Source organism: Protobothrops mucrosquamatus, unplaced genomic scaffold, assembly GCF_001527695.2.
Source record: "Protobothrops mucrosquamatus isolate PMUCROS unplaced genomic scaffold, P.Mucros_1.0 scaffold655, whole genome shotgun sequence".
NCBI lineage: Eukaryota > Metazoa > Chordata > Lepidosauria > Squamata > Viperidae > Protobothrops > Protobothrops mucrosquamatus.
The window spans coordinates 474154-486643 of NW_015386944.1; the positions used below are offsets into that span (position 1 = coordinate 474154).

The 12490-nt window shown below is 57.9% G+C and overlaps 1 protein-coding gene across 1 annotated transcript in view; it reads right to left on the minus strand.

The window, feature by feature from the left end:
* Positions 1–5854: 5854 nt before the first annotated feature.
* SHANK3 (SH3 and multiple ankyrin repeat domains 3) overlaps positions 5855–12490 on the minus strand; it is a 131492-nt gene continuing 124856 nt past the window's right edge. Inside the window, exon 17 of the mRNA XM_015817915.1 lies at positions 5855–6398. Within this exon, the coding sequence (XP_015673401.1) occupies positions 5855–6398 (544 nt within the window). The remainder of the gene's footprint in view (positions 6399–12490) is intronic.

Below are 12490 nucleotides of genomic sequence, written 5' to 3' on the forward strand. Positions count from 1 at the left end.
TGCTGGAGCCCCTGGCCCTTTGGGGGGGGGACAGAGGTCCCTGCCTGTTTCCAAAGCCTGGAGAGGCGAATGGGTGTCTCAGAGGGGGGGGGGAATTAAAGGACTGCATCAAGACCCCAATGAAAAACCAGCCAACCCTACGAAAACCCCAAAGCAAAACCTCCTGACCCAACTTTATCCAGCAGGTAACAAAAGTCGTTGAGAAGCCATGAGAAAAATCACAGTCGCTCCGGGGCAGCTGAGGCTCACGCCTGGTGGGGAGGGTCTCAGGAGGACTCCCCCCTCCCAGGAGCCCCGCCGGCCTTCTCTGGGATGGCTCTGGGAATGGAGGAAGAGGGTTGCTGGGAGGGCCTTGAGGGCGGGCGGGCGGAGGGCAAGTGGGTGCGATCCGAACCAGGGACGGGCAGGCTGGCGCATGCAAGCGGCGTGCATTGCTCCAGCTGGGGAGGGTCGGCGGCCTGGATGCCAAGGCCAGGGACGCCGAGAGGGGCACAAGCGGGTCCTTCTTGCCAAGCAGCCAGTTTAAGCGCGGCAGGAGAGGAGGGCAGCCATCACCCGGCCTCCTGTGGCAGGCAGGGAAGCGAAGGCAGAGCGGGCGAGGGAGCGTGCCAAGCGGGACGTGACTCGCACTGGGGTCTGGGGTGCTGCGGGGGAAGGAGCCGAGCGTTTTCACGAAGGGGTGAGCCAGCAGCTGGCCAGACAAGCAGCCGAGGCCTTCTTCCCTCCAGGCGACCCTTGTGGTGGGGGTCCCGTCCCCTTGCAAAGCTGAACCCCGAGGAAGAGGATGCTGTGGCTGTTCCGTGGACAGCTGTGGCTGTGCCCTCAACGGTGGCTGCTTCTCCTCTGGAGAGCGGCAGCGGCCCCTTCCCTGCTCTCTGCAGCCAATTCTTTGAATTTTATGTTTAAGGACCGAGGTACCGGATCAAAGCGGGGACCTTTCCTGCCTCTTGCTCGGGACTCGGTGGGGGTGGTGGTGGGGGGTCGGTCTGGTCTGCTTTGGCCGTCTTCCCCTTTGGGGGAGCGACTGGGAAGGTCCTCGCCTGCTGCAGACCCCCACCAAGCTGTGGGACATCCAGTGGGGCTATTTTTGTTATTTTGGAAAGCCGGGGGGGGGGTCAAAGGAGTCGTTTCCACCCTACCTGGCACAAGAGTACATTGGCCGTTTCCCTGGAGGACCACCTTCCCCAACCTGGTGCCCTCCGAGCATGTCGGGCTTCCAATCCTCTCTCTGCAGGCCGGCAGGGAGCCCTCCGGGTCCGGGGCCAACCGTGGGGGCGCAATCCACGCTCAGCCGCCTCGTGCCTCCTTCTACCTGGCGCGGCCCTCCCGGCTGTTCTGACCCTGCTCTGGGGACGCTTCCTCGCGCCGCTGGGCTCTCCGCGGCCCACACGGATCCCCCCCCCGTGCGCTCGGACTGGGGGCAGGCTTCCCGGACCCCGTCGGCGCAGCCTCCTCCGGCCCCGGGCCGCTGCACGGACGGAGCCTCCGTCTGAAGGAAGAGGGGCTCGCCTCCCCGCGGGGAATGAGAAGCACGGGCTGCGTTTCTCCCGGCTTGTTGGGAGGCATCTTTGCACACAACCCCCCGCACATGAAGGTTAGGCGGCCTCGCTGCACAGTCCACGGCCTCCCCCCCCCCATTACGGGGAGAGGGTGGGCTCAAAAGTGGGAGGGGGCTGGCTTTGAGGAAAGCAGAGTTGGGCTTTTGCCTGTATTTCTAGCACTGGCTTTTATTTGGGGGGGGTGGGCTGGGCGGGGGAAGAGGAGGGATTCTGTCTCAGCGGGAAGAGGCTCCGACGGCTCCTTGCCAAAGCCGGCCCTTGGGAGCTCTGGGGTCTCAGGCTGCTCTTGTCTTCTCCTGGTCCAGCACAGACCAGGGGGCGCCTCAGCATCAGGAGTGGGCCGGGCTCCGCGGCCCCTCGTGGGATGCCTGCCGTCGGGACTTAGCCGTGGTGGCCCCGCTCCGGTCAGCCGAGGCCTCCGGGGCGCACTGGGGGCGTCACGCAGTGTTTGCACACACAGTTACGGCTGCAGCTGCTTAGCGGGAGGGGCTGGTCGGCCCCCCCACAGGCGGGGGGGGCCTGCGTGGGCCTCCTTGATTGGCAGGAGAGCAAAAGCATCTCCTGCGCCCCTCGGGGGGAGGGGAGCCAAGCGCCGGCGAGGGGGGCTCCCCGATCAAAAGGAGGCGTCCAGCCGTCCCAGTCCCGAAGGGAACTTCCTGCAGACGAGGGAGGGGGGAGAACAAAGGGGGGGTCTGCAGTCTTCGGGCCTCCACGGGGAGGAGGCCGGGCAGGCGGGTGGGCAGACGCGTCTCCTCTGGTCCCAGAAACAGCCGCGAAAGGGACGGAGACGCCGAGTCCACGGAACGTGGAGCGGAGAAAGCGCCTGCCACACGTGGGCGCGGGCCTTAGGCAGCCTGATGCACTTCCCTGGCCGTGGGATGAAAACGGGGGGGGGGGGGCGGCGGCTAGGGGCCATTCCGGGACAGAGCTTGAGGGGGGGCACCCTCGTTTGCTGCCCACCCCTTGCGCCAGCCCCGATGAACCAAGGCCGGCAGGGAGGAGGAAGGGTACGTGTTTCTTTGGGCCACCGAGACCCCCCCCAAAGAGGAGGGTTAGAGACCCCCCCTCTCTGGAGACGGGCAGAAACATCCTCCCGCTGAATACTTAAAAAACCTTTTGAAATCCAGGTGGGATTTGCTGTTTTTTAATGAGGGGTCCCGTGGACCCCCCCCCCCCGTTTGATCTTGCCTGCCTTTGGCATCAAAACGGAACGAGTCTTTGCTATTTGCATTTTCCTTCTTTGGCATCTACTCTTGGAGGGGGGGGGAACTACACAGCCCTTCCCCACAGGAGGGGCTCTCCCGGAGGGGGGAGAACCAGTGTGCTGGGTTGGGCCCATGGAGCAATCCTGAAAGATGGGAGGGGCAGAAAGGCCGGTGGTCAATCACGGCCCCTTTGGGACTCGTGAAGCCTGGAGGCAGCCCAGAACGGAGGACCCAGAGGGGCCCCTTTCAAAAGGCCGGGAGTCCTTGCACTCTTTCTGGCCAGGAAAGCCCCCTCTAGAAAAAGGGTCTTTCCTGACCCCATTTGTAAAAGTGGGATAAAAGGACTTTTTAAGAAGAGCCTGACAGCCGCTGGTCTGAAATGGTATAGGGTCTCCTGCTTGAGCAGCGGGTTGGACTAGATTAGAACAAGGGTAGTCAACCTTGGCTCTTTTATGACTCGTGGACTTCAACTCCCAGAATTCCTGAGCCAGCTGCTGGCTCAGGAATTCTGGGAGTTGAAGTCCACGAGTCATAAAAGAGCCAAGGTTGCCTACCCCTGGACTAGAAGACCTTAAGAGGTTCCTTTTAACTCTTGCTTATTCTGCAAAAGATGCCCAGGGCTGGGTGTGCGCAGCTGATGGGGGGCCGCACGAGGTCCCCGGTGGGGTTTGTGCTTTGTGAGAGGCTGTCTCAGGAAGCTGCCCCCAACACACCACAGTAGCCGGGGATGATGGGGATTGCAGCCTGACACAGTTGGAGAGCACCAGATGTGGGGCTGCCCCTGCATTTGCTTCGTTTAAAACGGTTTAATCACAGAATTTGTGGGTGCTTTAAAACGGGCCTTTTAAGTTGTAAACCCAAACAGGTTTTTCACGCTTTGCTAGGCGTCCCTGGGATGTTGGGTCTTCTTGAAATTTTGGAATTGGAGCATGGCTGCATTTCCTCCTTCTCCTGCCACTGGGAAGATTTAAAATGGGGTGGTGCCACCATGGTGGATGCCTGTTCAGGGAGGGGCCTGGCCCCTCCTCTCACTCTTCCCTAAGGGGGATCAATTCTGGGGGAATGGGGGGGGGGCTGAAAGGAATGGCAGAAAGGACTGGTGACTTCTGGGCTTTGCAGGTCAATGGATCGGGGACGCCTGAGGAGAGCAGCCCACCCCAGTTAAGCTGCCCCCCCCCGCTGGGATTTTCTTGGGCCTTCAAGCTGGCAGCCCCCTTGGGGGAAGAAACCCTGCGCTCGCCTTCCACGGAGCAGAAGCCTGGAAGGGCCCTTGGGAGGAAGCAGGTTTCTGTTGGCGATTTGTTTAAAATGGGGGGGGGGGAGCTGGCAAAGGCCAGGCATCTATGGGGGTGTGAGGGCCCCCCTCTTCTTCCCTCTAGCACCAGAAAATTTAGTGACCCTGCAAAGGAACTGGCTGGGCTGCCCTAGACGGAGGCTCCTGGTCTGGCCCTCGGAGGTATCTGGCGCCTGTCTCTTTCCCACAACCTGCTCCAGAGTCCCAGGCCCGGGAGCCCTCTGGGTCTGGGGAGTGGCCACAAGGGGGTGGGGGAGGAGGGGGCTCCTTCCAAGCACAGCCGCTCACCTGGCTCAGCCTCCCCCATCCCCCCAAGGAAGGCTAAGGGTTCCTTCCAGTCTGCTCTTCCCCATGAAAGACAATTTTGTGTGTGTGTGTGTGTGTGTGTGTGTGTGTGTGTGTGTGTCGAAGGGGGAAAGCAGCTACTCTGGTCAGGGCCTGTCCAGCAAGAATGGAAGACTTCACACGTTCCCGAGAAGCCAGTGCAATGTTGCCTTCTTTTGTGTTGTTCCTCCCCAAATCTTTAAAATTCAGAACATCTAAAAGGAACTTTAAAAAGATTCTGTCTCCCCCCCCCACATTCATTCAGTCACTAAAAACTCCCACAAGCATTGCAAGAAGGAGCCCCCAGGCCCTCCCTTCCCCCCCCAGCAAGATAGAGCTTCAGTCAACCGTAACTAAACAAAGTGGCTATAGATATAGATATATAGATATTTGTTCTTTTTTCCCCTTTTCAAATATATAGCTGATTAAAAAGATGCAAAAATGAGTGACTAGGACAGAGAGGGGGTGGGATCCTGCTGTTGGGCATCCTCTCCTTGGGATCACCAAACCTACAGAAATGCAGAGAGATTAAGAGACCCCCTTCGACGTGTCCCGCACCCCCAAAGCCAAACGAGGCCTCCCCCCTCCCCACGAAGGCTGGCCAAGCAGCAGCTGCCGGATCCACCCTTCGCCTCTCTTTGCGCCCCAAGCATGCTTCGATCCATGCGACATCGGTTCCCGCTCGCTCACTCGCGTGCCAGGGCACAGGCAACAGTCTGCTCTCCGTGGAGGTGCCTCTCCTGGTCTCCTCCTCCTCCTCCTGGCCCTGCTGGGTCCTTGTGGGGCAGGGCCAGGGTTGCGGGGGCGGGTGGGGGTAGGAACTGGGATGGATGGGGGCCCTACTGACCGCTGTTCCCACTTCTGCCCCTTGACCTCTTAGGAGCTCCTGCTGACCTTCACAGGGAGAATTCCTCCGGCAGCAGTCGCTTGGGTGCCAACGAAGCTCCCTGCGGCCAACGCACCGAGCCCCTCTCCCCAAAGCCCCCACTGGCCGAATGCAATGCAAGCAGCCGCAGCACCACAATGTACGAGTACTGCTGAGGCCCGGCTGGAGCCTTGCAACCCCAGCACAAGGACCCCCTTCCCGTCTTAACACTTCGCCCCTCTGACCTCCACTCGGGGCCCATGCCAGGCACTCCACATGGGCAGGACACACTACCAGGGTGTTCTCCAAGAGGGGAGCGCCTCTCCTTCCCCAGAACCGCCTGTCCTGCAGTGACTCTCTTGGGGAGGGGTGAGCTTCTGTGGTCCATGCCTGTTCCCGAGGGAGTCTGCACCAGGGTGCCCGGGGCCCTGTGGGGTGGGAGGGAGAGGAGGTGCCTGCCCACCTGCCGGCCCCCCGTCTTTCAGTGCAGCAGTCGGAGCAGGACAGGAAGAGCATCCGGTGGGCTCCTGTCTACTGGCCTAGCAGGAACGGCCCCGCCTGCCCCTGAGTGACACGGCCCCGGGAGGAGCCCGGGATGCCGGGATGGTCAACTGTCTGCCAGCTGCTTGAGTGCCCGCTCAATGTTCATGCGGTGCCCCACCCGCGTCACCCCCAGCTCCACAAAGTCCTCCTTGGTCAAGGCGGGCAGGTGGGTGCCCTCAATTTCATTGTCCTCAAATTTGTCTCGATGCTCCACCAGGTTAATGCTCTCCAGCCAGTCCCCCACGTCGTATTTGTTCCAGAGCTGGAGGGGCTTCTGCATGAAGGGCCGCGGGGGGTGGAGGGGATGCAGGGGGGGCCCCGGGGAAGGGGAGGGGGAGGGAGAGCGGCTCCGGGCACTGACGCTGCGCACCACGAAGCGTACCTCCTTGGGTTCGTGTGGGATGGAGAGGCTGGAAGATTTGAGGATGGTGGGCGGGGTGAGCCCGTAGGGCCGGACGGTGCTCAGGGGGTCTGTCCTATCCAGGGCAGGCTTTACCGGACTGGGAGTGCGGCGGGTCACAGGGTAGCGGCTGCCAGGACGCACGGTGTAGGTGGTGCCGGAGCTGCGCTGGGAAATGGTGCTTAGTTCTCCTAAACTACTGAAAAGTCTGTGAAGACAGAGAGAGACAGAGGGAAAAGCAGTGGTAAGAGAGGCGCCCAGACACAAAACAGCTGCACAGACACACACTCCCCACACAACCAGCAAGGCCACAGATTCTGCAGAACCCACAGGGGAGGCACCCCTGCCAAGCACCCCTCCCTGAGCTCCTCCACAGGGGTCCTTCTGGGCAGGCTTTCCCTCCCAGACACACGGCAGGCTGGTTGGGTGGCTGACACTACCCAGGAATTGACCCCCCCCAGCTTTCCAAAGCGAACATTAACCCCCTAAGGCCCCCTCAGTCTTTAATTCCCGAGGTCCACGACCTTTCCCTGCAGCAGAGGTGGAGCTGGGGGGGGGAGCAGGATCTCTGGGCAGAGAGAAATCTATCCTGGGGGGGGGGTTTGTCTAAAATGGTATAGGACTTCCTGCTTGAGCAGGGGGGTGGGCTAGAAGACCTCCAAGGTCCCTTCCAACTCTTGCCATTCTCTTAAGGCTCCTTGGCTCAGCTTCAGACGCGATGTCCCATGTGAGAATTCGCTTGCCTGGGGAGGGAGGACTGGCTACTTTCATGCTGGTGTTTTTCACCAACTCTGGAAACCCCCCAGGACTCTGGGAGACCGGCCGAAGCTTTGCTCAGAGTAGACCAAGGGGAAGCACTGGGAGAGTCAGCCTTTCTGAGAGAGGGGATTGTGTTCCTCAATGCGTAGACCAGGGGTCTCCAAACTTGGCCACTTTTAAGACGTGTGGGCTTCAACTCCCAGACCTGCTGGGATGCATTCTGGGAGTTGAAGTCCACAAGACTTAAAGTGGCCAGGAGACCCCTGACGTGGGCTATTTGCCTGTGGGAAACGAAAGGGGACTGAAAGCTACTTTGCACCTTTCTGTTAAACAGGGTGGTGGCCTCTGTAGCTGAAGTGTGTGTGTGGGGTGGGTGGGTGGGTGGGTGGAATTAAAGAGACTGCCTAGCTTGGAATCCCTGCAGAGGAGGGGGCAAAGGAGACCCAGCACTCTCCTCCCCCCCCCCCGCCCAATCCCTGGAGGGCTTATCTGGCAATTCTCAAGAGAGCGTGAATAAATCTGGTGAGAAGAGGTGAGGAGCAGCAAGGGAACTTCTCCTTCTGGCTCCTTTGCCTGACGAGTGTGGCGCTCAAAGTGAAACGGTTCAGCCCAAAGGCAAACTGGCTCTTTTCTTAGCCCCCCTTTCCCACCGTTGTGAGCACAAGCAATGAGTAAGGGGTCGGGGTTGTGTTTGGCCTGCGGCTTTTGCTGACCAGGGAGGTGACCTTTCAGATTCCATCTTTCTGGACCTTCCTTTGAACCAGGAAGCCTCTACTCATCGCCTGCACTGGAAAACCCCTTTTCTTCCCAGCCATCTTGCCTGGAACCCGTCTCCAGCGCGTAAGGGGAAAAAGATTAGTGGCCTGTCCCGTTTCTGGGGCCGGAGGGCTGAAAGGCAGAGGGGCAGGCAGGACTTGGGCAGCTGACACTGCTCAAGGCCCCTGGAGAACAATTAACCAGTGGAACGGCTTGCCTCCAGAAATTGTGGGTGCTCCATCCCTGGAGGCCTTTAAGAAAAGACTGGCAGCCATTTGTCTGAAAGGATATGTTTCCTGTTTCAGCAGGGGGTTGGACTAGAAGACCTCCAAGGTCCCTTCCAGCTCTATTCTGAATTGAACGTTTGAATTCTGTGAGCTGACATAGAAAAGGCCTAGTGGTTGGCAACTGCCCTGGTGCTTCCGGTCCCTGGTGAGAAGGTGGCACTGCCACCCAAGGGTAGATGGGAACTGCCTAAGAAGATGCACCGAAGGAGACTTGAGCAGGTGGGAGGAAGCCCACCTGGCTCCGGAATCTTCTCTTGCACATGAACAGCAGCAGCCAAGCAGAATCTTGAGGACTAGGACCCTCAAGTGTGGATGAACGACCTGGACTGAGGCCTTAGGGAGACAGCAGAGTTGTGTCCCTGATGTCTGACAGGATGTTTACAAAAATGTCGTGGACTTTGCTCCGTTTGCCTGCCCTGGACACCGGCTTCTCTTCATGTGCAGGAAGGACGCAGGATGAAGTGACTAGCAACAGCTTCTAAGGAACTGGGCTGCCCAGGATGGGGACACGGGCATCTCCTCCTCCTCCTCCTCCTCCTCCTGATGAACTGCACCCTGTGCATTTTGTCCTGGCAATGAAACCAAGCTCTTCATGAGACCAGCTTTCCTCTTGATCAACAAGTGACCTTCAGACATGACGGTGGCCTCCAGTTTTCCAAACTTTATAAAAAGCGACAGTCCTAGAGGAGAAGCATCACGGCCACTCGTCTTCAAAAAACCCTGATGTGTGGCACTGGGGGACAGGAGGATGGGCTACTACCGAGGCAATGGTCAGATAAAAGAAACCCGAGTCCTGGGCCGACCTGGGGTGTCTCAGACAAGACACTCCTCAATTCTCATGGAGATAAAGGACGTGGGGACGCACCTTCATACTTGCAAGTTTCTGTCACTATAACCTTAGAATAAAAGTATTATCAGCATTCACGATTTGGTTTCCTACTTTGGCCTGCCTTGAACTTCCTGACAGCTGCTGGAAGAGGTCAGTGTGGACTTCCAGGGTGGGAGCTTGTGAGCCTCTGAGATGCCTCTGGTTTGACACGGGATGACACCGTCTGATGACCGGTCTGCCACCTGGCCGGCTGCATCTTATCTGGCTCTGCAGGTTCCACAAGGCAAAAGACCCCAGTGGGCCGGGACGAGGCCCAAAGGCCCAGGTCTTCTGCCCCATCCCTTTCCTGCGGCAAGCAGAAGCTGGAGGTGGCCCAGCCTTGTCCCCCAGCCAGAAAACAAGAGCGTTGCATATGGAAATCTTCAGCACTTTTGGCTCAGGGTGTTTTCATAATCTTCAAATGAATTAGTCCATTGTCATCAACGACAGAGAGACAATTGTGCCCCCCTATAATAGATTGAGTGAGATCTATCTCTGCTTCAAGGACTTTGCGTTAAAATATTGGTGCTTTTGCCTGGAAAGCCAAATGAAAAAATACGTCGCTTTCCACAACACGAAAAGTCAGGAAAGGAGAAATGGCAATGTTGAGAGGAGGGTCTTCAGGAAGCTATGCCAGATGCCTTCAAGAGGAAAGGCTCTTTAGCTGGCAGTCCCATTAGCAGACATTTCAGGGCCTGCCAACAGCTCTGGAGGATGCTCAAGAAGGGATTCATTGGTTGGCTTCTCTCCCTGGACCACGAAGAGCGACCCAGGTCCATGGCAGAGCAAAGGATGCCTTCCCTGGGCGGCAGTCCTTCAATGAACGTGGTCAAGATGGCTCTTTGTTCTTCAACAGGCACCGAAGGCGTCTCACCTGGGGAAGACCTGGCAGGCCAGGCGGGGGGCCCAGGCGTTGGACTCTGGTTGGCTTGGGATGGATGCCGGTGTGTGTCTTGCAGCTGAGTGGGGTCCGTTTCTTACCAAAGCTTCCTTCCATCTGCGCCTGGGTCTTTCGTTACTCAGGCTGGGAGCCACGGCATAAGGCTGACCCCGTTTTGAAGACTGCTCTGCAGAACCAGCCATTCTTAGTTGGCCGGGCAGAGACACTCTTGGCCCTCTTGATGGCAAGGGCCATTTCCAAGAGCCCCAGGTTTGCTTGGAGGAGAAAAGCCTTGTCAATCATGGCAAAGACTGAGGTTTGGCTAAGCAGTGGTCAAGCAGAATGAAGAGAAGCACGAAGCGAAAACCCTCTGCGTACTGGAGGTGTTGGTGAACTGAGGTCCTACAAGGGCTCCTCCTGACCTGCTCACTCCCAAATAATTCCTGGCAGTGAAGGTGGGGGCTTGGCCCAGTTCTTCCCCAGGATCACCATCTTCCCCCGACAGCTTTGCAATCCAGGAAAATCACAGCAATCTGGAAGGAGTCAAATGAAAGGCAGGTCTTTGTCGTAAACCAAACAGCTGTCTGTGACCTCTCCACCAGATGACCCTCACCACAGCGTGACCAGTCGGTCACGTGACCAGCTGACCACGTAAGACCTTTAAAAGCAGAAGAAATAAAGACACTTCAACCGGTGTTCCAGCGATGATGTTACCTAGCCTGGTGACAAAACGTTCGGAAACTGAGCAACAAGCTTGGAGAACAAAACGCCACCAGCAGCAGCAGCTGTCTCTTTTGAAGGCTTCTCCCTCTGTTGACACTGAGAAAGAAGGATCCGTCTCAAGATGGCTTTCTAATATAGGGCAGACTGAGAACTTAGGAACATCTTCAGCTGAATGTAGAACCCCAAAGGACTTCCTCCCCTTGTCCTCCCTGCTGAATCCTGAACTGCATTTCTTCTCCGTGACGAAGGACATCGTCAACAACAGAGGCAAAAGTGGAGGTCTCTTCTGTGGCTGAATATCCCATATGGACACCAGGGTATTTCAGATGATGCTCGGCTCTAGAGGAGATATATTTGGAACACAACTGGCGGTAGAAATATCCTCATTCACAATATGGGCCATGTTTTACAAAGACAGACCAGACCAGACCAGACCAGACACTAAGGCTGCCAGGAACTCCGATGCCTGCTCTATATTGTTCAAGAAAAATATTTGTTTTTTGAAGGTTTCAAGAAAAGATTTGACAACTTTGTCTAAGATGAGATAAGCTGTCCTGCCGTGGGCAGGGGTTGGATTAGAAGACCCCCAAGGCCCCTCACAAAATGTCACACCTGTCTGACTGTGGCCATTTACTACCTCACCTTCACACTCAGTGGCCTCCAGCTAAGCCACAGGTGACTGTGGTGGTGCTTTGCGCATCTCCCTTGTTTCCTCAAGACCAAAGCTTCTTCTCAGCTGGTCTGTTCGGAAACGCAAGAAGATGAAGCAGCAGCACATGAGAAGACACGGCCCAAGGTCTGGCCAAGCTCAGGTCTACTCTAGTAGAGTCACTGGGTGGAGACCAAACATCGTTCCAAGATCACACATTGAGTAGATGAGCTGACAGAGGAGAAAGCTCATGTTCACAATGGATGAACGAGATCTGGTGTGTGTGTTCATCTAGGGGGGCTTAGCTAGCTGCAAGGGGGCGGCCCATAGCCTGAGGAGTGGCGACCCTCCTAGAGGCAGAACTTTGATGGACGGGCCACCTGTACCTGGGCGGAAAGTGTAACGAACCACCTGGGTGTGAGGGTTGGGTCCACCCTGCTGATAACCTGCAGCAAGACCCCGTCAGCCTGACTTGTAGAGGAAGCAGAAGCTCGTGGACTTCCTGGCGGCCCTACGCTTGCCCAGGTTCTCAGATGAGGGCCCAGACGGACCTCAGGGAGAGCATCGTCATCATCATCACCTCAAGTAGGGGGAGCGCCCTGAGGGGGAAGAGGCCTCCTGGGGTCGTTCCTTGGTGAGAGAACAGTGCTGGGTCTGGCATGGAACTGCAGAATCCTCAGTGGCCCCAAATCCCTGGGAACCTGCCACCCATCCCAAAAAAGGCTTTGGACCTTGGCTTCCAGAGGCAAGGCGGCCCCTCCCTCTCCTGTTGCAGGCTGTCTTCCTCTCTGGGTCCATCTTTACGCTGGAGGATGGGCCTGTTCCTACAGGGAGGGGGACTTGGAGGCAGGGTGACACCCTCCCCCATTGCTTCTTGAAGTCAGCTCTGCCTGCCGAATAGCCCTGGCTTCACCCAACCCTGAGGCCCACTTGGCACCAGATTGCAGACGGGCACTTCCTCTTGGGATTCCGGGGCACAGAACATCACGAGACAGATATCGACATGCTGGGTTGGGCGGGCTGGGGAGGGACGCAGCCACACAGCCCTGCAGGCCCTGCCCTCCCCCTCCCAGCAGCCCCCAGCCAGCCATCACACGGCACACACAGCAAGCAGCAGGAGCAGGAGGGAGGGAGGAACGGACAGGAGACGGACATGGGGTTGCTATGAGATGAGAACATGCTCACTTACACAGCTTGCCCACCCTCCTGAGGCGGTGCTAGACAGAGCAGCCGAGACATGCAGATGGGAGAGCAGGAAGAGAGGCAATGAGAAAGATGTTAGCATCCGTCCAAGGCACCGGGAACCACACTGAGAAGAAGGAATAGACTTGGTCACAAGTTCCTTTGGGGTCCCTGCAGCTCCCAGAAGCCACCTCCT